The sequence below is a fragment of the Lynx rufus genome, unplaced genomic scaffold, assembly GCF_022079265.1.
Source record: "Lynx rufus isolate CCGP_SWC_20201006 ecotype Redwood Valley unplaced genomic scaffold, mLynRuf1.p SCAF_4, whole genome shotgun sequence".
NCBI lineage: Eukaryota > Metazoa > Chordata > Mammalia > Carnivora > Felidae > Lynx > Lynx rufus.
This window is the reverse complement of record NW_025814856.1, coordinates 111,944,301-111,969,853: the sequence shown is the minus strand read 5'-3', so window position 1 is coordinate 111,969,853 and position 25,553 is coordinate 111,944,301. Positions and strand designations below refer to the sequence as shown.

The following is a 25,553-nucleotide window of genomic DNA, read 5'->3' as shown; positions in this document are numbered from 1 at the left end:
GTTACCACCGCCATCTATCCCCTGGTCCTATTTCCCCAATCCCACACACATACACATCATCTTTGAAAGCAGCAAAGGGCTGGGCTGGAGGAATTTCTGTTCAGTAGCATGGTATTCAGCCTGTGTTTCCTTCATGGCTCTGCCTTATTAAGCTGGAGGCCAAAGAGAAGAGAAAAACTCTCACCCTACCCTACCTGCAATAAACACATGGTAAGTGAGCACATGATAAAGACCCCCTTTCTCCTACATGCTATTACAAAGATGATTTGATCTTTGCCCAGGAGGTTTTGCTTTGTTTACATCATGATACAATAAAACTTTTAAACAGTAAGCCACTTTTTAGCTACCTATCAGTAAACAGAATGTCATTCTTAATATAAAACCTCTCTCCATGATACTTGTAGGTGATACAGTAACAGTGGAGACTGGGTAGAATTATGACATCCAGGACCAAAACACTGTCTAGGAAGGAGAAGACTCTGCTTTGGAAACTCATAGCAGACGGTAGTGGCAAAGCTGGGAAGACCAGTTTTGCTTATGAATTCACTGAAAATGTTACTGGCCTGGCCTGTCTGATATTGTCATATTGTAATCACTCTTTCTTTGTGGTTGCCTCAGCAGGAGAGCTCCTAAGGATGTGGTGTGATACATACATCAGCTTTCCATTTTGGCCACAATAAGGCTGCCAGAAAATTACCACATATTTCTGAGAAATTGCTTCAAACATTGTTTGGAATGAAGTGGGGCATACTAAAAAATAAACGCAACATGGATACATACAAGTTGCTGAGAAATACTCTGTTGGCTAACCTTGTCATATCTGCCTGCACCTGTGCAAACTTTTTGAGCTGTCGATCCACCACATTCAACTCTGCCTCAAGCCTTTTCTACAATACCAGAAAATGGGGCTCTGCACACAGGTGCCTGTGTGTGCTTATGTATTAAGATAGGGCTTCAATCATGAAAGCCCTTACTAATCCATAATCTCAATTTTGCCATAAGCATCCTGTGACTGTAGTCATGGTGAAAATACTGATATTGTGATGCTGTCCCTGAGGGCTAGGATGGCGATCTCCCTTTGACTGTGATGGATAGATCCCAACATTCTCCTCTCATGTGCCCCGATCAGTGAAGAGAACCCCAAATTCCCCCATTGGTGGTTATGACATTTTGACTTCAGCTTGGGGGCTTACTTTGTTCATGTGGATCTGCTGCTGGTATTGCTTCTGCTTCTCCAAGAATTGCTGGTGTTGCTGCTGAATGACCAGCTGAGCCAATGTGCTCTGAGGCAAAGGTGCGGACTGGGTTCGATTCAGGGGTCTGTGACGGGGTAATTTGTGGGTACCTCTAATGCCAGGTGAAATTCTCTCTTTTGTTGCCAATGGAGACTGAGGATGTAAGGGAACTCCGCCTGAAAAAAAAAATGTAACACACACACACATACAATTTTGCTTTATAAAAGAACAAAAAGCCACAGAAAATGGATATATGAGACATTTGGTGAAACTAGTGATTCTGCTGGGCAAACAACAGAAGAAACCTAGGTTGTATGGGGTGAAGGCAGAAATGCCAGAACATTAGATAGGTATGCATCTCACCAGTGACTCACCAGTAATCGACTCTGGTACGTATGAAGGTTTAACAAGGTGAGGTGTTTTCCCCACCATGTATCTAGAGAAATAAATGAAAATAGTAGCCTTTCCCACAATACCAAGTGTCAGGGAGACCCTTGTATGACAATGTAAATCTTTAATAGGGTCTTGAGCTAAAGGGGCATTACATTGGAACACAGATAAAAGAAAGCCCTAAGATGATGGTGTCATTAATTACCAGTCACAAGAAGCTTTTGCTGTCGCATTTGTTCTTTCAGTAACAAATGCTGCAGGAGAGCTTGGTGGCTGCTGTTGGGTTTTCCCTCTAAAGCGACATGGGGATGGCTTGAAGATGCTGGGATGCTGCCCCCATACTGCCCAGGCAGAGGAACGCCTTGTCTGAGCGTCTGAGTCTCACACTTCTGTTTTTCTTTGAGTGAATTCGAAGCCTGTGTCAAGAAATAATAAAGATGTTAATCCTTTTTCATCCATTAGGTCTGTATACCATTAGATGAGTTTCTTATTCTATAATCCTTCCTTCCCCTACCCAAAATAAACCCCATCTTACTGATGGCTGAGTAGGGGAAATGTATAATAGGATGTCTTTTTTTTTTTCTCCTAGTGTTTTCTTTTTTTTAACTGAAGTGTAGTTCACACACAACACTACACTAGTCTCAGGCGTACAACATAGTGATTCAACATCGCTGAAGTGCTCATTATGAACCGTTCACCATGATAGTGTAGTTACCTCTGTTGCCATATGAAGTTATTACAATCTTATTGACTATATTCCCTATGCTGTACTTTACATCCCCATGACTTCTTCATTTTACAACTGGAAGTGTGTACCTCTTACTCGCCTTCATCTGTTTTGCCCAACAGCATGTCTTTCTAAACTAACCGCATCAACAAAGGAGAAATAAAAATAGGGTGCAAGCGTGGGAGACAATTTAGTATTGAGTATCCTTGTACTGAACTTAAAGATTATTTTAGCATTAAATAATAATAATACTAATTTCAGGCCTAATAACTGGGAAGTTTATGTTTAAAATATTTGAATATACTATTTAAGTAAAAGGTATACTGGAAACATAAAAGTGATTCAAATTGCTGAACTAGTGACTGTATCTTAGCAATGAGGAAGCTGAAGATAAAGAGAACCTGGGTGGCTCAGTCTGTTAAGTGTCTGACTTTGGCTCCGGTCATGATCTCACAGTTTGTGAGTTTCAGCACCGCATCAGCCTCTGTGCTGACAGAGTGGAGCCTGCTTGGGATTCTCTGTCTCCCTCTCTCTGCCCTTCCCCCCACCTCCTCTCGCAAAATAAATAAATAAGCATTAACAAAAAAGAAGCTGGGATAAGACTGTCTATAATTTTGGAGTTTCATGCAGAAGGAACAATTCCTCTAATGACCTCTAATAAGTTCACAGAGCGGTAGGTTTCCAATATTTAATTTTTAAAATAAAAGTCTTCAGCCAACTCAATGAGCAGTTGTATAAAAATGCAGGAATTTGATTTAAACATGTATTTTATATTAATTTGTAACAGATCCCCAAATCTCTAAATATTGAAAATGACACTGCAGATACTTTTGTTTAATAAAATAAACTACAAGTGAAATTAGATCAAATAAAAATGCTATTAAGAACTTGAAATGTATGATAACACAGTAATAAGGTAATAATAATTATATCATCAATAGTAATAATGCATTATCCTATTCAAAGAATTTAATGAATGGAGGTCATTTTGGCATTACAAAAGCAGAAGTCTAATACCTCAAAATTATGTGGCATGTTTCTTTTCAAAACTCATGTTTCATCTTTCAAAATTGCTGTGCACCAGGGAAGCAAAGCAATTTTCAGTGATGGCGAAATTGAAGGACAAAGAGGTAAATGGTTTGTCTTAGTCACATGGCAAGTCAACACAATGTTTAATCTAGAAGTGATTCCTTCTCCTGGCCTCTTTTCCTTAAAATTTCCCACTATTCAGTGGGGAAATGGAATATTAAGAGATCCCTTTGCCAAAGCAATGCTAAACTTGAAAAATTAATTGTGATGGCCTCATCCACACCAAAATGGAAGCAAAGAAAAACGAAACTTCAATCCAAACCACATTGGTTTATTCATCCAACGGTACCAAATTGTATTACCATTGAAACATTAAATGGTCTGGCGTTAGTACTTGGTCCTTTGGGAAAAAATTCTCTCTGACCACATTAAAAGTGGTGTATGTTTGTGTTAGCTGGTAGGAATGACTTAGAACACGCAAAAAAGAGTGGAAAGAAATGCCTATTCATGTGTCATAAGAAGCTTTTATGTTAGTATTTGCTTATCATCTGAAGAATAGGAAAAACAGGAATGGAAGAAAAATAATTTTTAATAAGTGGAGATGTGAAAATACCATACATGTACATTTATATTTAGTTTCATCCTTAATTCCTTTTTTCTTTTCACTAGAACCAATTGTTTACTATCGCTTCATGTGGAAATTCAAAGGCATAGCTGAAATCAGTATTTTTTAAGCTTTCCTTCTTCAATCCTCAGATAGAAAACAACAAAATTTTGCTTTTTCCTCACTGGTAGAAGATTACTATATCATGTAAGAGAAATGATAACATTTGGTAAAAATGCCAAATATAATCAGGTATCTCTTTGATTGATTTTATAACATGTATTGAACCCAATTATAAAATTTGTCATTTAAAAATCTTAGGTAGGTGTGCTTGTGCATAAAATAGCATACCGTATACAGGTCTTATATTCTGAAGATAAACTAATCACAAAATGGTCAACTCTTTAAAATTTCCTGGCGTGGGCTTATTGTAAAAGATGTGAATTTGACAAGCTGGAACTCCATGGAAGATGTGCTGCTAAAGTTTGAAAAAAACTGGTGCCAAGGGTTGGAAAAAATTTCTCTTTAAACCTAATGCATCCCATGACCTCTGCCTAAGTATTATTTACACAACAAATCACAGATGAATTTTTCCAGGTAAAGCTTACACATCTTTTATATTATTTTGGGGAATACGTAAAAAATAATTATTGCTATCTTCTGCTAGTAGGACAGTACCTCCCAAAGATCCTATTTCAGATGTCAGGACTTTTAAAGTAACTGATTCACTCTGAATCTCCTGGGAAGAATTTAATATTGCTCACAGAGAGGTTTTCCAGATATGTCCCTTAGTATGACAGAGTCAGTAACTTAAATTCTGAAAATAAAGTCATTCACAAAATAAATTCTATAAACCTATGCTGCCTGCCTTAGAAGCTACAGCTCTCAACACAGGCCTGGGTTGAGTCCTACATATGTTACTTAATGGCTCTGTGATCTTGGGATTTTAAATATTCCAAATCTCAGCTTCTTCTTCTGTAAAACTGTGGCCTGTAATCTCTGTTTCATGGAATGGCTGTGTGGAGCTACTAAAATAATATGTCTGGAGAGTACTTTCTTTTTTAAAAGCTATAAAGCATTATACAAATGTTAGTTATTATTTTTATAAATATTATTATGTGAACCAGTATAATTCTTTAATTTGAAATGAAACTGAATGTCTCTGCACAACTCAGAGTGAAGTGGATGAATTCTCTGAGAAATGAACTCTACCAAGTTTCCCTGAAGTGTAAATATACAAGAAATGAAAGAGAGCTCCCCTATGAAAATATCACTTGGGCTGCTGTGTAATGACTTACATTGAGCTGGGCTGGCACTGCTGGAAGTCCCAAGGTAATGTTGGGCAAAGAGGGAGAGGTATAAAGACTTAGCAGGTTCATGGAATCTTCGTGAATTAGAATGCGTTGCTGTGAAACCATATGCTGTTAACAACAACAAAAAAAAAAGAAAAGAAAAAGAAAAAGAAAAAGAAAAAGGAGTCTCAAAACATTATTATGTCATAAATTTTACTGTAAAATGTTCACATTTTGGAAAATATATTTTATATTATCATGATTAATCAAAATGTTTATTTTGATTTCTGTATCACAAGTTCTATGTGCAAATTAAAATTCTCTTCATTAGAAATCACCACAAAATCTGAAGAGCTTCTGTGTTCATTGTGCAAAATTCACTTTCAAAATTCTACCTTTATGGACCATAATCAGCATGTCTGTTCTCAATTGCTGAAGTATAACAATTAAATTGAGTAATTCTTATGAGTGTATTTTTTGTATTACTGAGTAATGATATGTATATAATGTTGCTATAATCATTATATCTTTATATGGATTAAACATGATTTTACTGATGGGAAAACTCACACAAGAAAATCTTAGATTAGATATCACCATACAGGACTTCTATAATTAATAATATCTTTCTTAAGTATAAAATTTATGAATAGACAATTCTGTGTGGTGTATGTTTAGATTATTCATATTCAGTAGCTAAGGTAAATGTTAAAATATTACGAGTTCCCTGTGCCACAAAAGGCTTCATTTACACTGAAAATACCTTGAATGTTTTCGCATCACAGTCCTTTTTACAACAAATACCTTTTTTTAATCCAATACTAAGAGTCATGTTTTCCCACATGTGGCCCAATATGGTTGCTTGAATTACATTTTCTGTTTAACTCTTGCTTCCCTCCCAGAACTCTTATACAATAAGAGTTACAAAGGTCTTATTAGACTAAGGAACTCTGGCCTGATATGGTCCCCAAGGGAACAACATCCCTGAAAAAGAATACTCCATGTAACAGTATGACACAGTGACTGCTTTCTTCCCAAACAAAAAGCATATGGGACTCCAATAATAGACCACCTCCAAGAGGGATATTGCACACACGGGCTTTGACTAAAGTAAATATAATAACTTGTCAAGCATGTTTGGGGGAGCTGTAGATTTTCCCCTGGACAAACCTGGGATATCAATTAACTGGGGAAAATATCATGTGCTAATACAATGCAACCTCAGAATGTCACTGAAGAGTGATGCGCCACCAAAACACAGGATGTTATTCCAAAACATCACCTCAGTCATAGGTTTGTTTGGAGATGAGTCGTAGCCTTAACATAATAAGAGCAGAAGGTTAAATGTAGAGTTTTTTTCATTGCAACCGGGAATTCCAAGCTAACTCAGATTTTATTTTTTTCTCACAAGGACAAGGCAGATATTTGTGCATGAAAATCAAGAGGTATATTGAAAGTTTTAACAATACATTGCTTTTATATGCAACCCTTTACAGAACTAAAGTTGTCTAAAATGCCACAGCATGAAGACTGCAGGAAAAGATCTGATCATTACAATGTGTGAGATTGCAATTTTGCATTAGGAGCTCTAAGTAGCAGTTGCATATTTGCTCTAATTAAAAAGGCAAGCTTTTATTTTGCTTACATTAATATGCTTTTAATATTAATTTTTAGTTTGGAATATATGCTTGAATAAGAACAAAACGAATGCGTGAGGAAGCAAAAAATATTTTAACTGGCTTATTAGTTGCAAGCAGTAATTTATAATAAAATGATATTTCATTCACTTATGTTTTCATAGAAGATAAATAAATGTGGAAAAGCAAGCACCTTAAATCATGTACAATATGCATTCCAGATTGTATCTGTTTATCTCACAACTGAGAGTTGACATGCACTGTGGGAATGGCACCAAAGACACCACAGGCTACACTAATGAGTTCATCTTTGTTTCACAGAATGAACTTCTGTGATATCTTTCCACCTCATCCCAGGAAGCAAACCTATGCTACAGTAAGAAAAATACTTCTTCTTGGATGTAATAATGGCAGCAGCGGACCAGCTGCTCACATGGGCTTTGACTAAAGTGAAGACAACTGAGAAAATTCTCACTATGGGATTAAACTCTTGAAGTTTCATGTCAAAATCGAGTGTCTCCATTTCTTATGACAGTGTACTGCTTTTCAACACCTACCATGTGCCAACCTCTGGGCTAGGGACTTTTTTGGACATTAACCTATTTTTCATAGGCGCTCTGTAGCTATCATTATGCTTCAGTTATGGATAAAGAAACGGAGTGATTTGCTCAATTCTGGTCCCCAGTGAGATCAGGAACATAACTTTTAAACTGATCAAGGCTATATGATTTGTTGTCAGGTACTGCTATAGAAGCTATATCTCACTGGGCCACCATTACTGAAGGATATGGGAACCATAAAAAAAAAAAAGTATGGACATGGGGGACACTTTAAAAAAGAAGAGGAAGCAAAATCTGGTCCTGAGGCTGATGGAAAAGAATAAATATGTGCAACTGGGAACCAGCTGACCTGGACATGAGAAGAAAGTGAAAGCCCTGGTGACTTTACAGACATGAGGGTGCTCAAGTCATGGAGACCATTCCTGAGGAAACAAAGAAAGTCGTGAGTCCCCCATGTTCACTTAGGTATATAGCTGGTTCTTCCCACAGAGACTACTTGGTATAGTATATCACAGAACTGCAGGGATTTAGACATTACTTAGTTCATCTCCTTCAATTACAAGATAAGGTATCAGGCAGAGAATTTACATGGAATGGCTAGAATCACAAATAACTTCACAGACCTGAAAAAATGCTTTCCTCAAATTATCTTCTTTAAATACAACTTTCCTCGATACAGCTTTTTGATCAACACAGTCTGTCTGTTCCAGGTTAGTGAGTCTTAGGAAAAACCTAGAGTTGTATTCTATCTACACAGCTAAAAGAGGGCAGACACACTTGAAAGCCAGCCAAAGACGTGGTGAGAGGTACCAATTCACTGAGACAGTGAAGGTTCCTGACCAGTATTCTTACAAGGCTGGAAGGTTACTCCACCTTAGCATTGTGGTGAGATCACAAGCATTTTCAGGCAAAGCCATGATTTTTCCAGGAAGCAATTTTGAAACCGACCCAGCCCTTAAATCAGAGCTGTGCTAAAATGCCATTTTCCATCTTAGAACATGGGGAAGATGGTTTTAATGTAAAAAAAAAAATTCAGAACTAGAAAGCATTCCTGTAGTAAGATAAAATGGAAATATTAAATGTATAAGTGACCACCTTTTAATACTTACAAAACAATTAATAAATAACAATGCAGTTAGATTAACAGTGTGGCACTGTGCTATGCTAGTTAGGTGCACAGAAAAATAGAAAACTAACTAATGACCTGTGAAAACTATGATAATTATAGTAGGGTTAAATCACTTCAATGGCACAGAGCAGGGTGTCAGTTTTATACGAGGCTTTGATTGGTAGCTAGGAGCATGTGACCGGAAAGAGCATGATGTTGAGAAGAGAGATATGACTGAGTCAGGTGTTGAGGCAGGGAAGGCCTACTCACATCTTAATAATGACCCTCAAAATTTTTTTTCTCACCATAATAGCAATTGGAAGCCTATCTTATGGATAATCTTTGCAATCCAGATGAATAAAATATACTGAAAAATTATATGTCTCTCAACAGAGCTATTAATTTTGCCATTGAAATCAGAAACCTGTTAGTTTCAATGAAAAGACTCAAAATCTCTTACAAAAGGAACATGGGCAAAAATTAGAAAAATACAAAATCTCAGAATGTCATAGGAATTGAGACAGGTAAAAACCATCACACATTGCTGGTGGGACTGTAGACTGGTATAGCAATTCTAATGAGTAATTCATAAAAATAAACTAAAATAATTACACTATACGTTGTGACCCTAAAATTATTCTGCTGGGAATTATATCTTCAAGAAATTCTCTCATTAATCTCTCACTTATCATCATTTAGGATGATGTCCACTGAAGTATGAAGTTTATTGAAGCAGTTTTTGGTGGTGAGTGAGAACTGGAGTCTATTGGGACATCCTGCTGGAGAACAGGTAGATAAAATGGAGCACTGCCCACCAGGGATTGTTACAGTGATTAAAAGCAAACTATTAGGTATATGCATCCGTAATGACATGACTAGATCTAAGAACATATACTTAGTGATAAAAATAAGAAATGGAATGAGGTTGATAACACCATGCTATTTACACTCACTAAAATTTTGGGGCACAAAGCAGAAAATACAAATGATGTAAGAGCCCATGCAAACAAAAAATACAGGAGAGAATGACTGCCTATGGGGGCAAGGGAAATGGAAGTGGGGATAGGAGATACAGAGGAAGGAAGGAAGGAAGGAAGGAAGGAAGGAAGGAAGGAAGGAAGGAATGGAAAGTAGGGAGGGATGGAGGAAGGGAGGGAGGAAGGGCAATACTTTTCTGACTCTTAAGACAAAGAAGTCAACAGATGATCTTTGATTGAAAACTAGTTATGTAAATAATCACCTACTTCTTAAGAAGCTCCTAGAGAAAGTGGGTGTAGAATTTTAAATTTACTACATGGTCAAAATTACCTACAATATACATGAGCATCAGATAGGGAATGTAAGTCTCTGCAGAGTCTTGGTGAGGAGTAGTCTGGACTGGTGAAAATAAGTGTGGCCCCAGTGTCTTACATTTGAGCTCCATCACTCACTGGCTTATGACTGGGCAGCTAACCACCTTTCCCTGGACATCAGATCCTTTGGCATGAGACAGAAGTACCTCTGACTGGCATGATCTGGTAATATCTATGTGTAATAGAATGGCATGCAGGAAGACATGCTTGTGAACCTCAGTCTGCTTTAGCTTTAAAAGGTCCCAGATCTCCAAATTACACTATCTGAAAAAGAGCCACATTAAAAAAGATGGGACGCTTGGGTGGCTCAGTCAGTTAAGCACCCGACTCTTGATTTCGGCTCAGGTCATGATCTCAGGGTTAGCAAGCTTGAGCCCCGCATTGGACTCCATGCTGACAGTGTGGAGACTGTTCAGGATTCTTTCTCTCTCTCTCTCTCTCTGTCTCTCTCTCGATCTCTCTCTCTCTCTGTCTCTCTCTGTCTCTCTCTCTCTCCCTCTTTCTCTCTCTGCCCCTTCCCTTGCTCGCACGCTCCGTCTCAAAACAAGCAAATAAACAAACAAACAAAAAACAACAAAAAACCCCAAACCAAATATATATATATATCTTAATCATTTAATACTTACTTGTAGTTTTCACCGTAATTTTTTCAACAGTATTTATTTTCTATTGTCCTTTCAGATGGCAGATAGAAAATTAAAATCTCCATGTGATGAAGAAAGTTTTTAGAAATCTAAATCTCTAAGCTTTTACGTTTACTGGACATCCAAAAATGTACTACTATAAAATGATATGGAGACAAAAAATATTATCATTCACCTGGGCTTCCTTTGCATTTAAAAGGCACTGCTGAAGGTCTCGTTAAAGGTCTTGCTTTACAATATTGACTCATGTTATTCCTACTAAATGATTCTTTTGTCACATCAGCCTCTTTTCCCCAAAGATGGGGGGAAAGTGTTTTATCTTCTGCCATCGAAATCCATACCTCTGCACCCACTCAGGAGGAAGCATAATATTTACAGCAAATGTCACAACAACCATGATGAAACAATAGGCAGAGGAGTCATGTGAGATTGGGGCAAACACAATAAGTGACATTTCAGATGATTTTAGAGTACTTAACCTTATTATTAGAATCCTTTTTAAAAAATCGTTTGAATCTGCTGGAAAAAAAATTATTTAAAAAATAGCACAGCAGAGCCAGACACTAATGTTCAAATAGAAATAAACCAGCTGCTTGGCTACTGTTAACAGAGCTATCAAATAAATCTACAGACTCTAAAATAATGGTGTTGATATTCACGGAAACATTTGAACCCGCAGGCCCACAGTATTAACAATAAAGTAACTAGATAGGTAAAGACATTTCTGACTAGAGCTGGAAATAGAAACTCCTGAGGTTTCAGCTCCCCAACCAAGTTTACAAATGAGTAAAACAAGTAGCTCCAACAAGCCGAGTTCAGGAGTGAGCATATGCAAGAAATAGAAGAAATGGAACAGAAGTGGTCAGAGCAGATGGAGACTCACTCTCACATGTGATTTGCTGGCTTGAAGACAAACATGCTAATGAGTTTTCCCTACTAGGAGTCAGTACTGATAACAACAACAAAAAATGAACTCCTTTCACACTTCACAATTCACTACCCACCTTCCTAACACCGATCCCTCACAACAAAGTTGTTGGAGTAGGCATGACTACCTTTCACTAGATAAAGAATCTGAGGTCAGGGCAAGTTTAGCGACTTAACCAATGATGACAAAGTAGTCGGTTTTGGAGCCAGGTTCCTGTGGAGCCTGTCGAATGGAAGACCCATACTTTCGAATTGGCTGTGCTGTTTCCTTAGCGGGGACTTATGAGTAAATTCTCCTCCTACTTCTGTCTTAACCTCCATCTAAATTATGCAGGACATGTGAATTTACAAGAGAAAAATTTTCCTTTTGTCTAAGCCTCAAGATCAGCCCGAGATACAGCGTTACTTTCCTGTTTCCTAAGTAAATCCTGTAGAGTAGATCCCGTTCATTTACACGGGCTGTGAAAGAATTAGGTGGCATGCTTTCATACTTACAGGTCACAGAATAAAGGTTCATTCAGATGTACACCGTTGAACTATTTTAAAATGAAAACTCACCTGTGCTGTTTAACCAAAGATGGTAAAATCAGCCTGTTTTGCAAATGGTGAACCAAGCAATCGGCTTGGCTTTTCAAAGTGTAGTTGATGTGTATTTTTCATACCTTAAAAATATTTCTATTGATATGAAATTACACACTATTGTTAATCTTGGAAGATTTCTGTAAAAATCATACTAAACCCAAAATGATTGTTAATCAAGAATTGCTGAAAATATTTGTTTTCCTCTTTTTCTAGTGTAGGTGGAAGCATTTTGTGTAACACAGCTAGGATATTAATTTGTGGAGAGTTTCCATCTGAGTTCTGCTCTTTACCTCTCCAGTATGAATTATATTACAGACCTCTGTAAGTACAACACAGCAGAAAACCACATGTTAGCCATCAGGGTTGAATTTTTTGTTTTGGGCCACGGAGAGGCTACCCATCAGTGCATAAAGGTCTGCCCACCTGGCCTTTTGGATCATAGTTCAGGCACACAATTAATTCATTATGAAGTAAGTCACTGCTTGCTTTTGAACTAGTCTTTCCAGCTTTGGAGGTGAATGTCCTGTCACTGACCTGAAGAAAAACCTCTACTCTTTCAAACTCCATTAAATCACATTTCCTTCTGTTTTTTTTTTTTTTTTAATGGTGGGGGTGGAAGGAAAGGTTTGTAACAGAATACGTTCTATAAGTAGCTGAAAAGTGAGGGCACTCTAAACAGATATTTGTGACAATAAAGGCGTTAGGAATATAAAAGAGATTAAGACAGTATAAACAAATTTCTTTAATTGTCATTCTTCAATGTATATTATTTTGAAATTTAAATATAGGGTTGCATAATTTGGGACACTCAATTTAATTTAATAGGTCATAAAAAGTTTGAAGAGAAAATCTCACCAAAATTTTCCATTTACTTCCAATCTCACAATTATATATTTTTTGGTTGTTCTTTTATGGTGTACTAAGTACTGTGTGTATATACACACACACACACACACACACACACACACATACACAATACTTAGAGGAATGAGGAAGATACATATATTCTTTCAATATATATGTATATATATCCATATATATATATATATGGATGCATATACATATATTCTCTCATTATACATATATTATAATTATATATATATATTATATATATATTTAGTAATAAACCATGTCTCTCCCCATACTCCCCACCTTCCCCCCTCCAGAGAAATAACCATCATGCTAAATTGTGTGTTTATCACACCATTAAGCTGTGTAAAATACACTTTCGCTGCATATACTTTCCCAATCAAGACTGTACTGCTGTTTCTGAACCTAATAAAATACTCTCATGCTGTAAGTGGTCTTCTGCACCTTTTAGCACTAACAATGCATTTCTAAGAATCATACATGCTGTTTAATGTAGTATAGTGTGTCATTATTTTTTTGAAGGGCACAAAATTCATCCAGAGCCGATTTAGAATCCAGACCCTTTAGTGCTGAGAATCATATTCCTCAAATTTAAAAAGGAAATGGAAATCTAAGGTTTTTAGAAATATCTGTGACCAAGTTGTTCTTTTCCTAGAAAGTGATTAAAGGGTCACAGAAAACTGACCAATATTGAGATATAAATGCATTAAAACAAATACAATACCTCAGCCAATAGTTCAAGAAACCCACTTATATCTATGATAACAAACACATGTGAAGAACTTATTGTATCTGGTATCACATTTTAGAAAGGAAAATGAAAAAAAGAAAGAGGGACAGCAGGATGGTGAGACACAAGAATAGATGAAGAATCTGGAGATAATGTCAAGGCCTGAATTGTTATTCTTCAGATAGCTTCCAGGTAATCATAAGCAAGAGAGATTCTATCTCTTCTGCCCATTTTCCTTGGAAAACTGAGAGAAATTTTTGAAATCTAGAATGCAGGTGTATTCCTCTAGAGAAGATATATATTTGCTTTTCCAGACACGTAGGGGCCCTAACAAATCTGGGGCACTTTAAACCAAATTAACAGTTTGAGGTTATATACATTTGGGATACACCTCCATGCAAGTACTAGCTTCTGGTGAAAACTTCTCAGGGAGAAATTCTGTCCCTGTATCCAGACACTTCTGGTGGCAGGGGTGAGAAGCTCACCAACATAGCATAGATACGGACTTTTGAAATTCCAGCTTAATATTTCATGTTAGATTATCCTCCTTGGTCAGTATTGAGCTTTGCCTTCTTTCTCTTGAGTTTTGTGAGGCCCTAAAAACCAAAACTCAAAACTGAAGTATACAAATGTCCTCAGAGCAAAAGTGACTTCACTGGTTTCAATCCTTTGCTTATTAGGCATAACCTCTGGTTTTCTGCCTTCAATTATATTGTAGCCTGATTTTACAATTTATAAATAATGTGTGATAAGTATATGGGTGCGTGTGCGTGCGTGTGTGTGTATGTGTGTATGAAATTACAAAGACACAGATATTGGCATAATGTACTGAAGACATTTCTATCAGTCAGGCTAACTATTCAAAATCAACTGGGTTGTCTCAGGAAATAGCAAAGAGAGTTCCCTATAAGTGTTTTAGTGGAAGTTTGATAATCACACATCAGGAAATATACATTATCCAAGAATCTGATATTTGATCAGTCCCTTTCAGCCCTCAGTTACCATGACTCTTATAAAATACAAGGGAAGAAACATGTTATAGTTATATATGAGATGTTACTGTACAGCCTTCCCTGCATGGAGCAATTCATGGTAAGGAGGAATTATAATAACAGAAAAGAAAAATCAAGAGTTTCAGTCAATTGATGGGGTCTTTTGGGGGTATCCTGGATGGCTTAGTTGGTTAAGCATCAGACTCTTGATTTCAGCTCAGATCATGATCTCACATCTTAAGGTTAATGAGTTCCAGCCCCACGTAGGGTTTTGCTTTGATGGTGCAGAGCCTGCTTGGGATTCTCTCCATCTCTTTTCTCTCTGCCCCTCCCCTGCTTGTGTGTGCTATTTCTCTTCCTCTGAAATAAATAAATAAACTTAAAAAAATTGATAGTGTCCTCAAAACAGCCTATTTCATAAGAATGGCTATTAATAGACAGTTGCCTTTGCTTAGCCTAATGCCAAAACTACATAGAAAAATTCTTGTTGACTCACAATTTTATTTTCCTCTATTTTTGCATCATTGGTTTCAATAAATTATGTGTTGAAAAATGTTATTAGGGTTGACTGCATGAATTCAGATCAATTTCCTTTAATATTTCATTCTTTAAAAACAGAGTTCATATCTTATTCATCTTTATATTCCCATTCCCAGGAAAAATGGCTGGCACTTAGTAGGTCCTCAGTAAATGTTTGCTCAGTCGAGCCCTATGTTCCTCAGCTGGAATACTCCTTCTTTTTTTCATCACTCACCAGGGAGAACAAACCTACTTTGACAGGCTGTTCTACTGAGAGATTTTCATAAGGATGTTTTTGCGTATTTATGGGTCTACCCCCATCAGAATAAAAACAAACATAATAGTACTGAGCTGCACAACTGCTGGGCAGTGTATACTCAGCATCACTAAAAGGTTTTTTTGAGGATTACATTTCAACATTTTCAAACCCTGATTGTCATCCAAACTTTGTAAATAAGATCAAGTTTATTCAATTCCATATATTATAAGCCTACAGAAAAATAACTAAGAACAGGTGGCTTTAAAGTTCAGTTCAGAAATCTCACTTTGTTTTACAAGGCTCATCAAGGATCTAATTTTTAAAAATTTTTTTTTTCAACGTTTATTTATTTTTGGGACAGAGAGAGACAGAGCATGAACGGGGGAGGGGCAGAGAGAGAGGGAGACACAGAATCGGAAACAGGCTCCAGGCTCTGAGCCATCAGCCCAGAGCCTGACGCGGGGCTCGAACTCACAGACCGCGAGATCGTGACCTGGCTGAAGTCGGACGCTTAACCGACTGCGCCACCCAGGCGCCCCAAGGATCTAATTTTTAAAAGAACCAAAATAATTAAGAACCTTACCTCAGCATGAGGAGTAGGTGGCAAAACTGAAGTCTCATTTTCAGTAACGTTACCGGTTGGCCCATTGTTTGGTGAGCTGGGGCCAGACCCTGGAGAGCTGCTACTGACTGAGGATTCTGAAAAACATTGTGAAGCACAAACAGATTCATGAAAAACATACAAAGATGAGCTTTAGTTATACTCTAAGTAACATACAGCACAGAACACTCTTTTCCTTCCCTATGGGAATGACAAGCACCATTTTAGTACGTTAAAAAAAAAAAAAACTGTGGAAACTTTGAAACATTTCTGAATTTTCATACCACTTTTCTCCCTTTGTTTTCACTGTTAAAAATACAACCCAGTACTCAATAGTTTCTAGAAAAGTAAGGATATCCACTTAGAGATCATTATAGAAGTTTTTGATGAAAAAAAAATAAGGAAGTTCTTTGGAATAAATTCTGAAACACATCTTTCTCACTGCCTTTCTGTCTATATATTTTGCTTACATTTTGATTAATCTGCTCTTTATCTTTGATTCTTTCTTGTTTGCTGTTTTTTGTTTTTAATTTTTTTTAAAATTTATTTATGTTTGAGAGACAAAGAGAGGCAGAGTATGAGCAGGGGAGGGGCAGAGAGAGAGGGAGACACAGAATTTGAAGCAGGCGCCAGGCTCTGAGCTGTCAGCACAGAGCCCGACGCAGAGCTCGAACTCACGAACTGTGAGATCATGACCTGAGCCGAAGTTGGTCGCTCAACTGACTGAGCCACCCAGGCACCCCTTTGCTGTTCTTTTAATGAGAAAAATACACATTAAAAAAATACTTCAAGGAGCTTTGTCTCCCCTAGACTCCTAATTCTTGTCCTTCCTTGTGTGACTACTGTTTTCTCATTAATGTCTCATTTTCATATCCTGTCTTTAAAAACAAAAACCAAAAAGTTATTTTCTTATATCTGCCTTGTCATTTTAAACCTATATTATTTATATCTTGTGTGTGATATTCAGACCGAAGTATTTCCTTATTTAGAAATCACTGCCATGAGCACTAGAACTCAAGGCAGCAAACAAATGCTGCTACAAGATTCTACAACATTGTACTGGATGAGCTCTGGAAGGGGAGGCAGCAACTGATTTTTTGGGATCACTGAGACAGTCTCAGAAAATAAGTGATATTGCACCTGGTGCTTGAAGAGAAGTGGTTCATGATAAGCAGGCAATGGAAAAGAAGGGAGTGGAGGAGAAGGCATCGCAGGCATGGGGATGTGCCAAGGCTTAGAATTTTAAAATAACATGGCTTTGGTGGCAAAGGGGCAGAAAACTCTGGAATTTAAAAAAGAGGGAGATGGCAAGTCATTCCCATGTCAATTATTGGGAGGAAAGGGGGCATAGGTTTGGAAACAGCATGCACTTGAACCTGTATCATGGGGAAGACAGATGTACAGATGTGAGAACAGCAACGTCAATTTAACTGCTATGATGCTATGAAGTCTCTGCCTAGATAGTAAAAGTAATTAGTATTAAGTTCCAAACACAGCTCATCCCAGTTACATGAAAGCTGGCAGAAGAAGGGGGAGGAGTACAGGTGACTAAAGCTGTCTGTCTGGTAGTCCAGATCCCCCAAAGACATTTAGAATAAGTACAACATACTAGTTTAAAAAAAATCTACCAAAGTGTCCACAAGTCCTAGCTCACTGAGCAAAAATGTGTGTCTAAAAAACATACAAGTCTCTCTTTGAAAACACATTATTTCCTCAGATGAAAGGGGCAGTCATTATCTCACAAAATTAGGGAGGGAGAAATATGGTATTTCAAAAAAAAAAAAAAAAGAATGAAAGAAACTTGAGCAAAACTCCAGCAAATCATAACCCCTTTAAGTTAGAATTAATCATTATCCATATTGGTATTGAGCAAAACTCTGCTGCAATATGGCAAGTTACTATGGGGGAAAAGTTACAATCAAGAAAAGATCGTAAACAGAAAAGAACTTTGGGTTATATAAATATTACCTTAGAGAATCAGATTCTAAAGCGAAAACAAACAAAAAAAGCAAAGCAATGTATATGTTTTTCTTGTTTCTTCAGGTTTTCCTGTTATGAGGTAGCATATTCTCTCCAATTAGAAAAATCACTCATATCTACTTGCATTAGACAATGATATTTTCATCTTCTTTACATTCATGAAAACAGATTCACTCCCCAACACCCCAAACCCACTAAGTCCCTCTATTATAAAAACTTAATTAAGATTTTTATTTACGTAAGTACAAATATGCATTCTGAAAAAGAAAGTCTGTAGCGCCGAATTTAGAATTGTCCAAATTAGTGATGATATTTGATATTAAAAATAAGTATAAACTTTACTATTTATTTATTTAACAGGTCTTATCTGTCAAGAAAAAGTTTCCAATAATACTTTATTTGGATACACATAGTAATCTATCAGGATTGCATAGGAGATGACGCATCTTTTTTTTCCTAAATAACCTGCCAAACTACCAAGTCACATTAGTATTCTGTATTTTTCACCTCCACCACCTTTGCCCTATTGTCTCCCCAAACTGCACACTATGATGGCCACAGGAGATACAGACAAGTCATTTTTAAAAATTATTATCCTTACCTGCTAAGGATAAGATCTGATCTTAGAGGAATAATAGCAACTGACTAGATTGGTATAACCATGGAAAAAAATGGTTGCAAATGACCACTTCTTTATTGATGCAACTGAAGGAAATGACCAGATACAACGCATAGCTCCAAGTAGGTACTCAGTAAACAGTAGTCCATACTATTACTTTGGCTAGCCTTTTTGGTTCTCATATCCCTAGGTCCTCTCTAATTTCAGACCAGGTACAACTGGGACTAGAAAGCTTTGTAAGACATCAGGTTGAATTTCCTAACCTGTTCACCCCACCACTAACCAGGCAGCTAAAAAAATAAGAACTCTTCCATTTGAGACTAGTGAAAATGACAGTTTCTTTCCCTTCCTAAAAGGCAATATATCCCCCTCCTGCCATAAGTCCCAGTTCACTAGTAAACACATAAAGTCATTTATGAGTTCTGTAAATTTGTTGAAAAGTCAAGGTTTTGCTGTTCCACATAGTTTAATTTTCCCAGATGCATTTTGTACATTCATGTCTGAGTATGGGGGAAGTGTTCTTCTTGGACCTCCCTCTGCTCATTTCTGATCAAATTTCATTAAAAGTTATATTCTTCTAGTTGGCATTCCTAAAATGGACTGCCTGTTTCTGAAAAGATTAAGGTGAGCTTTGGCATTCCCTAGTTACGCCTAGATTGACACATAGTTCTGTTTTTCATTCATTTCCTATTTAACACAGTTGGTGAATGCATGGCAGGGTTTACTGAACTACTTGTGAGTTTTCAATATAATTTCCTTTCAAGAAATGTTTCTCCTCAAAATAACTTTAATATGCAACAGCCATGTTTATTCTAAACTATTTATTTTCATTCCTCCTACCAGCATTTTTTAGTGTATGTCTGCCCAGTCCTCAATTACCTGTCACCTCAAACATTCGCTTCTTGAATGAAGTGACAACATTTCCATCCTTCCGCCTGAGTAAGGGGCTGCTTCTCCTCTCTGCCACTTTCTGTTTTAACCTGGACCGCACCTTCAAGTTGGGCTCAGAGGCTGGGGATTGAGACAAAGAAAATAGATAAAAATTAAAAAATAGAGAGCCAGCTGCTCCTGTGTATAAAAAACGGCTCACCCTTTTCTTGGTTCCTTCTCATCTTGAATTAAAATTCCAACCATGTAAAATAAGGCATTAACTCTAAATGAATGAAACAGACAAATATAGTAATTATTTTTATGAAATGTGCAAAATGTTTTCCTACTTCTCTAAATATGAAGTGAAAAAAGAGTAAAAATATAAAGTTTTCTACTTATTTTATCTGACAGAATTGGGATTGCTGGGAGGTTTAATCATTAAATATGTTTGGGTCAGAGTAAGATTTATTATACGTCATTGTCAGCTCTTTTAATTCTCCCAAGGGTGAAACGCAATACCACAAAAACAGTACCCTGATGTGATTTTAGAGACTCTGGCCTGACTTCTGGTAATAAGAAGACACCTCTGTAGCATATAATTTATGTCTAATTCTGATTCCTGGAATATTTCTTTGTTGGTAGTTTCTAACCTGATACCCTGAGAAAATATACTTGGTATATTAACACCAAACCAAGAAGAATAATTATGAATAAAACTTTCTACACATTTAGTATACAATCAAATAGAAAGAAAGGGTGGCCAAGCCTTAGATTTGAAAGTTCCGAGTTGGGTTATATGTTCCAAAGTACAAATGCACATTATACATTAGTATACATACATTAGTATTTCTGTGGTTAAACTATTCTAGGTAGTGATGTTCTCTAATTTAGTAATTATGTATTAGGCTTCTACGTAATTATACTCTAGAAGAATGGGAACACTGGATTGAGCCCCTATGTAGTACAAGTCAGTGATGGTAATGAAAATGGTGATGACGTTGATGATGACAGTTATGAAAAGAGTGTTTCCAACGACAACTAACATTCATGTAATGATTCCCATGTTCACTACTGTTGTAAACACTTTGTTAATATTAACTTGTTTAACCATGAGAAAAAATCTATATGGGACAGATTCTATTTATACCTTGTTTAGATTAATGAGGCAACGAACACAGAGAGGGTAAGTAACTTGCCCAAGGTCTCAGAGGTAAAAAGGGATGACACCATGATCTGTACCTAGATAATCTAGATCAAGTCTATTCTTCTAAATACCAAAATATTTCTGCTCCACCCTTCCTTGTATATGAACATGATAACAATTATAAACCTTTTCCCAAAGCATTACTAATCACCTGCGTTAGATATGATGGTATCATGCAGCTAGAGTTTTCGGTGAGTGAAATGTTTTCTTTGAAGGAATTTTATATTTTTGCCTGACTGCAAAGTGTGTCAAAGTAAAACTTAACAATCTTTTCTTTCTTATCCCTCTTTATTGATTTGTTTTTATGTTTAGACTTCAAATATCTGCATGTTCATTTTGTCCTTTTGTTTTGTTTCCCTTCTCTGCAGCTTGACATTGGATGAAGAACCCCTACATTTTAGCTTTACTTGGAATGAGCTTGTGAAATAGGAACTTGAAAGAAATATCCAGTTATAAAAATAAAACAAGTTAATTTTTTGTGTGTTATATACCTGATTTTATGGCCAAAAACCCTGAAAAGGTAGAGATGGGTGGCTTGAAAGTTTTGCAAAAGTAGAAAATGAAAAAGGGGGTAGGCAGAGAGCAGGACTGAGAACAAGAAGCTCAGTGCGGGAGCCCTGATATGTACCATTTCCTGGGGCCCCCACCTTGAGGCAAAGAAGGTAAACAGTTTGGGTAAAGGATTAAGGTTCTTCCAGACCTTCCAGAAGTTGTCAGTCCACTTTATCTTAGTGGAGAAGTCTGAATTTGAATTACTAGCATCTGATTCAACCAGGATTAAGGGAGAAAATAAAACTCTATTCACTTAGATATGTTTCCCTGTACATGTTTATTTTTAAATTCCTTTAAAACACCAATTGTTGTCTCTAAAAAGCTGTAAGTTAATAAATATATTCATCTGAAACCTAGAAAGGAAGAAATGAGGAATCTCTATGTACTAACTCTTATTGCTTTCCACTGTGGCCTTGCTTATAACCTGAAGACAAAAAATTACAGATTCTCAGACTTTGATCTAGACATGCCTTGATGATGAAATCTAAGTATAAAATGCTACCGACTGACTGGCTCTCCAGGGGAAGACTATCAATTGATTAACCACTTTAAAGGATGGAGTAGGAAATGCACTATGTTTTCAGTGAGAAGAGGTGAAGTCCACTTCCCAGCTATGGGATATTCAGTAAGACTCCAGTACTCTCTGAGCCTGGCTCTTCATTTATGAGACATAAAAATCTAATACTTCCTTTATTTTAGAGCTATGGCCACCTGATTAGATACCTGAAAATAACTGTGAAGATCTAGATGAATGGAAGGGAAGGAAAGGTTTATGGAACTTTCATTACTGCTACTCCTGCCAAGGATGGCAGGAATGACCCAGTCAGAACTGGGTCCCCACTCTCCTGATTTTCAGTCCAGCCCCCTTCTCTCTCCTAACACACTGCACCAGTTGGGGCCGAGTTTCTGCAATCAAGACTAAAATGTACCAAAAAGCTTGGAAAAACAGCACATGCCATTTAAACATTCTACATGAAACCTAGAATTCCGTAAGCTTTTCAGGGAAAAGAAAATGATTTGTCAGGTCAGCACATAGCTTTAATTCCTATGTTTGTTTCAGAGTGGGCTGGATATACGGTTCTAAAATTTCTTTCAAAGGTCGACACAAAAAAAGTGCACACCAGACTAGGAATGAGAACTGGGTTCTGGTCTTGTAGCTATCAGCTACTAAAATCAATAACCTTGAATAATTCCTAGTCTCTGAATGTCAGCTCATTTATGCAAATCAGCTATAGATTACTAGTAGGGCATGGAGTACATTGGCTTTGGGTGAATTACTTTGTATCTTTAAACCTCAGTTTTTCATGTTAAAATGGGGACAGTTTTTTTTTCCCCTCCATGTGCCCCAATAGACTCCATTTTACATCTTTGTCTGAGCCCATAAGGCTGAGTACTGGGGTTGCCTCACTCTAGTCCTTTGCTGGTTTTATTTCCTTTGGGCTCATCTACTGGTAGGACTGGTTAGTGATAAAGGATTAAGGAGGAGGGAGGGGCCAGGGTATCCTCTGCTCTCTCTGCCTCAGTGTTGCATCACTGGCTAGAGTTTTGTTTCTGATTTCATCTCCCTCGAGAGGCTTCTGCTCCATGGTCCAGCTTTCCCAGCACTCCAGAAACATTATTTCCTCTCCTTGCTTTTTCAACCCTAGGGGTGGGAATCGTTTCTTGCTGCTATTTTCTGGGTGCCTCAACATCCCTAAGCAGTTGTAAAGTACTCCTTTCATAAAAGTCTGTGACCAATATTGTGAACGTTCTGTTTCCTACCAAGACTCTGATTAACCAAGTCCCACGTACTCTGCCAAGTTTTTGTAGAATTAAATTAAATCATGCTCAGTAAAGGATAAACCAGTGCTTCTCAGTCAGGGAAGATGTAAACACCATGGGACAATTGGTAATGTGTGGAGATATTTTTGATGGTCAGTATGGAGTATAGCTATTGGGAATCTAGTGGGTAGAAGCCAGAGATGCTGCTAAACATCCTACAATGTACAGGACAGATCCCAGAACGAAGAGTTATCTGGACTCAAATGTCTATACTGCCAAGTGTGAGAAACCCTGGGGTAAGAATCTGTAAATGGCAGTTGTTAATGACTATGCTACACTGCGATGATCAAAGGAGATAATACTATCTGTTAGACCTTCTCAAAGAGGATGTGGAAGAGTAAGAAAAGATCATTAGAAATCAGGGAGTACTATACATCACTTGAAAATAATCAAGTGTTCAGTATATTTTTATACTTAGAAATTTATTTCAAAACATTTTTAATATCACTGGTATTTCTATAGAAAGCAAAACAAGTCAACTTCACGTAGAAAGATGTAATTCTCAATTTTTGGTAGGATACTACTTGAAGCATTGTGATATTTTTAAATTCATCAGCTGAGGACATAATTTTTAGTTTTTTTGTTTTTTTTTTTATAGTTTATTTTTTTGAGACAGAGAGACAGAGAGAGAGAGAGAGAGAGAGAGCGCCAGTTGGGGAGGGGCAGAGAGAGAGGGAGACTTAGAATCCAAAGCAGGCTCCATGCCGACAGCAGAGAGCCTGATGAGGCTCCTGGGGCTTGTGGGGCTCATACTTAAGAACCGAACCTTCAGATCATGACCTGAGCTGAAGTCAGAAGCTTAACTGACTGAGCCACCCAGGCGCCCCAAGGACATAGCTTTTTAAAAACTAGGAATCACTGATATTCAGTAAGTGCAACATACATTTATTTTTTCAAAATATACAATACACTGGGGTGTCCTGGGTGGCTTATCGGTTAAGGGTCCAACTTCAGCCCCAGATCACGATCTCATGGTTTGAGAGTTTGAGCTTACTTCAGATCCTCTGTCCCTCGCCCCCACCTCTCTGCCTCTCCCCGACTTGTGCATGTGTGTACATGTGTGTCCACACGCTCTCTCTCTCTTAAAAATAAATATTAGAAAATATACACAACGTAAAACTTTTCTAAATAAAGGTCCATATGCACTAGTGCTAGTAAAAACTTTCATCTGTATTTCAATACTCATTTTGAGTCACCAGAGTCACCAAAGACATTAGTATCTCAGTGGTGAGGATGAAGGATGAAATGATAGATAACCATCATTTAGTCACTGCAATGCTTTATAAGCTCACTCCTCATATTTCAGAAGCCCACACACCAAAGCTCAGCATGATATATACCCAAGGCGTAGAATTAATGATCTATTGTGCTGACTCAGTTTGCAGTTAGAGTTAATTCCATTTTTAATGCTCTGGTCTCCCCAAAGGCTGAAGATTTCCATTCCAGTGACTTGCTAATGGGATGCTAATCCTCAAGAGCCCAGAAAGAGATCACTAACTGGGGAGACATTCTGCTTGTATCTCAATGTATTTCATGCCTAGTTGCACTAATTGCCTTTCTATTTTTACCCCATACCCATCACTCTCTACATCTCAATTAATCACAGAAACAGAAGGCAAGCTTTTTAGTGTGTGTGCCCATCTGAATGCATGTGTCTGTTGAGAAGAAAACCTTGCATGAAAAATTGATTATCATTATTTAAATGAAAACAATCAATATTAAAATAAAGAGGACAGACCTAAAACCTTTTATTCTTTTCACTTAAAAGAAATTAAAAAGGGAACAAAATGAAACAGAAAACATGTGCAAGATGCTTCATGAGTTAAATGTATTTCAAATCTTTCTTTTCATACATGGTGCGGAATGAACTTAGGGGTGGCAGGGTTTGAGAACAAACAACGGGAAAGAAAGAGTAAAGCTAGGCAGCAGAAGCACAGCTTAAAAAATCAGGATTCCAATAGTAACTGACAAAGCCCAGACTTGTCATTTCACTACAGCTTGTTTTATGTGAGTGTGAGGGTGTCATTTTTGCACACTTACACACACATACAGACATGGAAAGTATTTTTTGCAGAAGCAAAGAGGTCTCAAACAGAAAAAGATCAGACTCAGATTTTACTGCTAACTTTTCATGTACCAGTTGCAACCATGGGTGAGTTCTCTGATCTCCGTGAATCATTTTAGTATCTACTACAGAGTAGTAATGATGCCTACCGTACATCATGGTGGATGATTAAAGGGGTGGAATAGAGTACATAGCTCAACTGGCTGGCTGTCACAAAAAAAGTTGTTCAACTGACAGATGTTGAATAAATGAATGTTTAATGTAGTCTATATGTAAGACTAAGAGAAACTTAAAATAAAAAAGTAGAAGGATAGAGAGCTACAACTGGTTTACTGCCTTTGCCTATTGCAATGTTACCTATAAAAACAACAAAAATAGTAATTA

General features: G+C 37.2%; 1 protein-coding gene across 8 annotated transcripts in view; it reads right to left on the bottom strand.

Annotated features, from left to right (window-relative positions):
- The window catches only part of HDAC9 (histone deacetylase 9), a 742,193-nt gene that overhangs the window by 383,086 nt on the left and 333,554 nt on the right, over positions 1-25,553 (bottom strand). For 4 of the 8 annotated variants that reach the window (XM_047094862.1, XM_047094855.1, XM_047094857.1 and 1 more), the window contains exons 7-11: positions 19,537-19,668; positions 16,041-16,156; positions 5,284-5,406; positions 1,831-2,041; positions 1,194-1,411 (exon numbers count right to left, since the gene is read on the bottom strand). In XM_047094862.1, coding sequence (XP_046950818.1) covers positions 1,194-1,411; positions 1,831-2,041; positions 5,284-5,406; positions 16,041-16,156; positions 19,537-19,668 — 800 coding nt within the window. The remainder of the gene's footprint in view (positions 1-1,193; positions 1,412-1,830; positions 2,042-5,283; positions 5,407-16,040; positions 16,157-19,536; positions 19,669-25,553) is intronic. The other 4 variants (XM_047094859.1, XM_047094861.1, XM_047094858.1 and 1 more) reach the window with 1 other exon arrangement.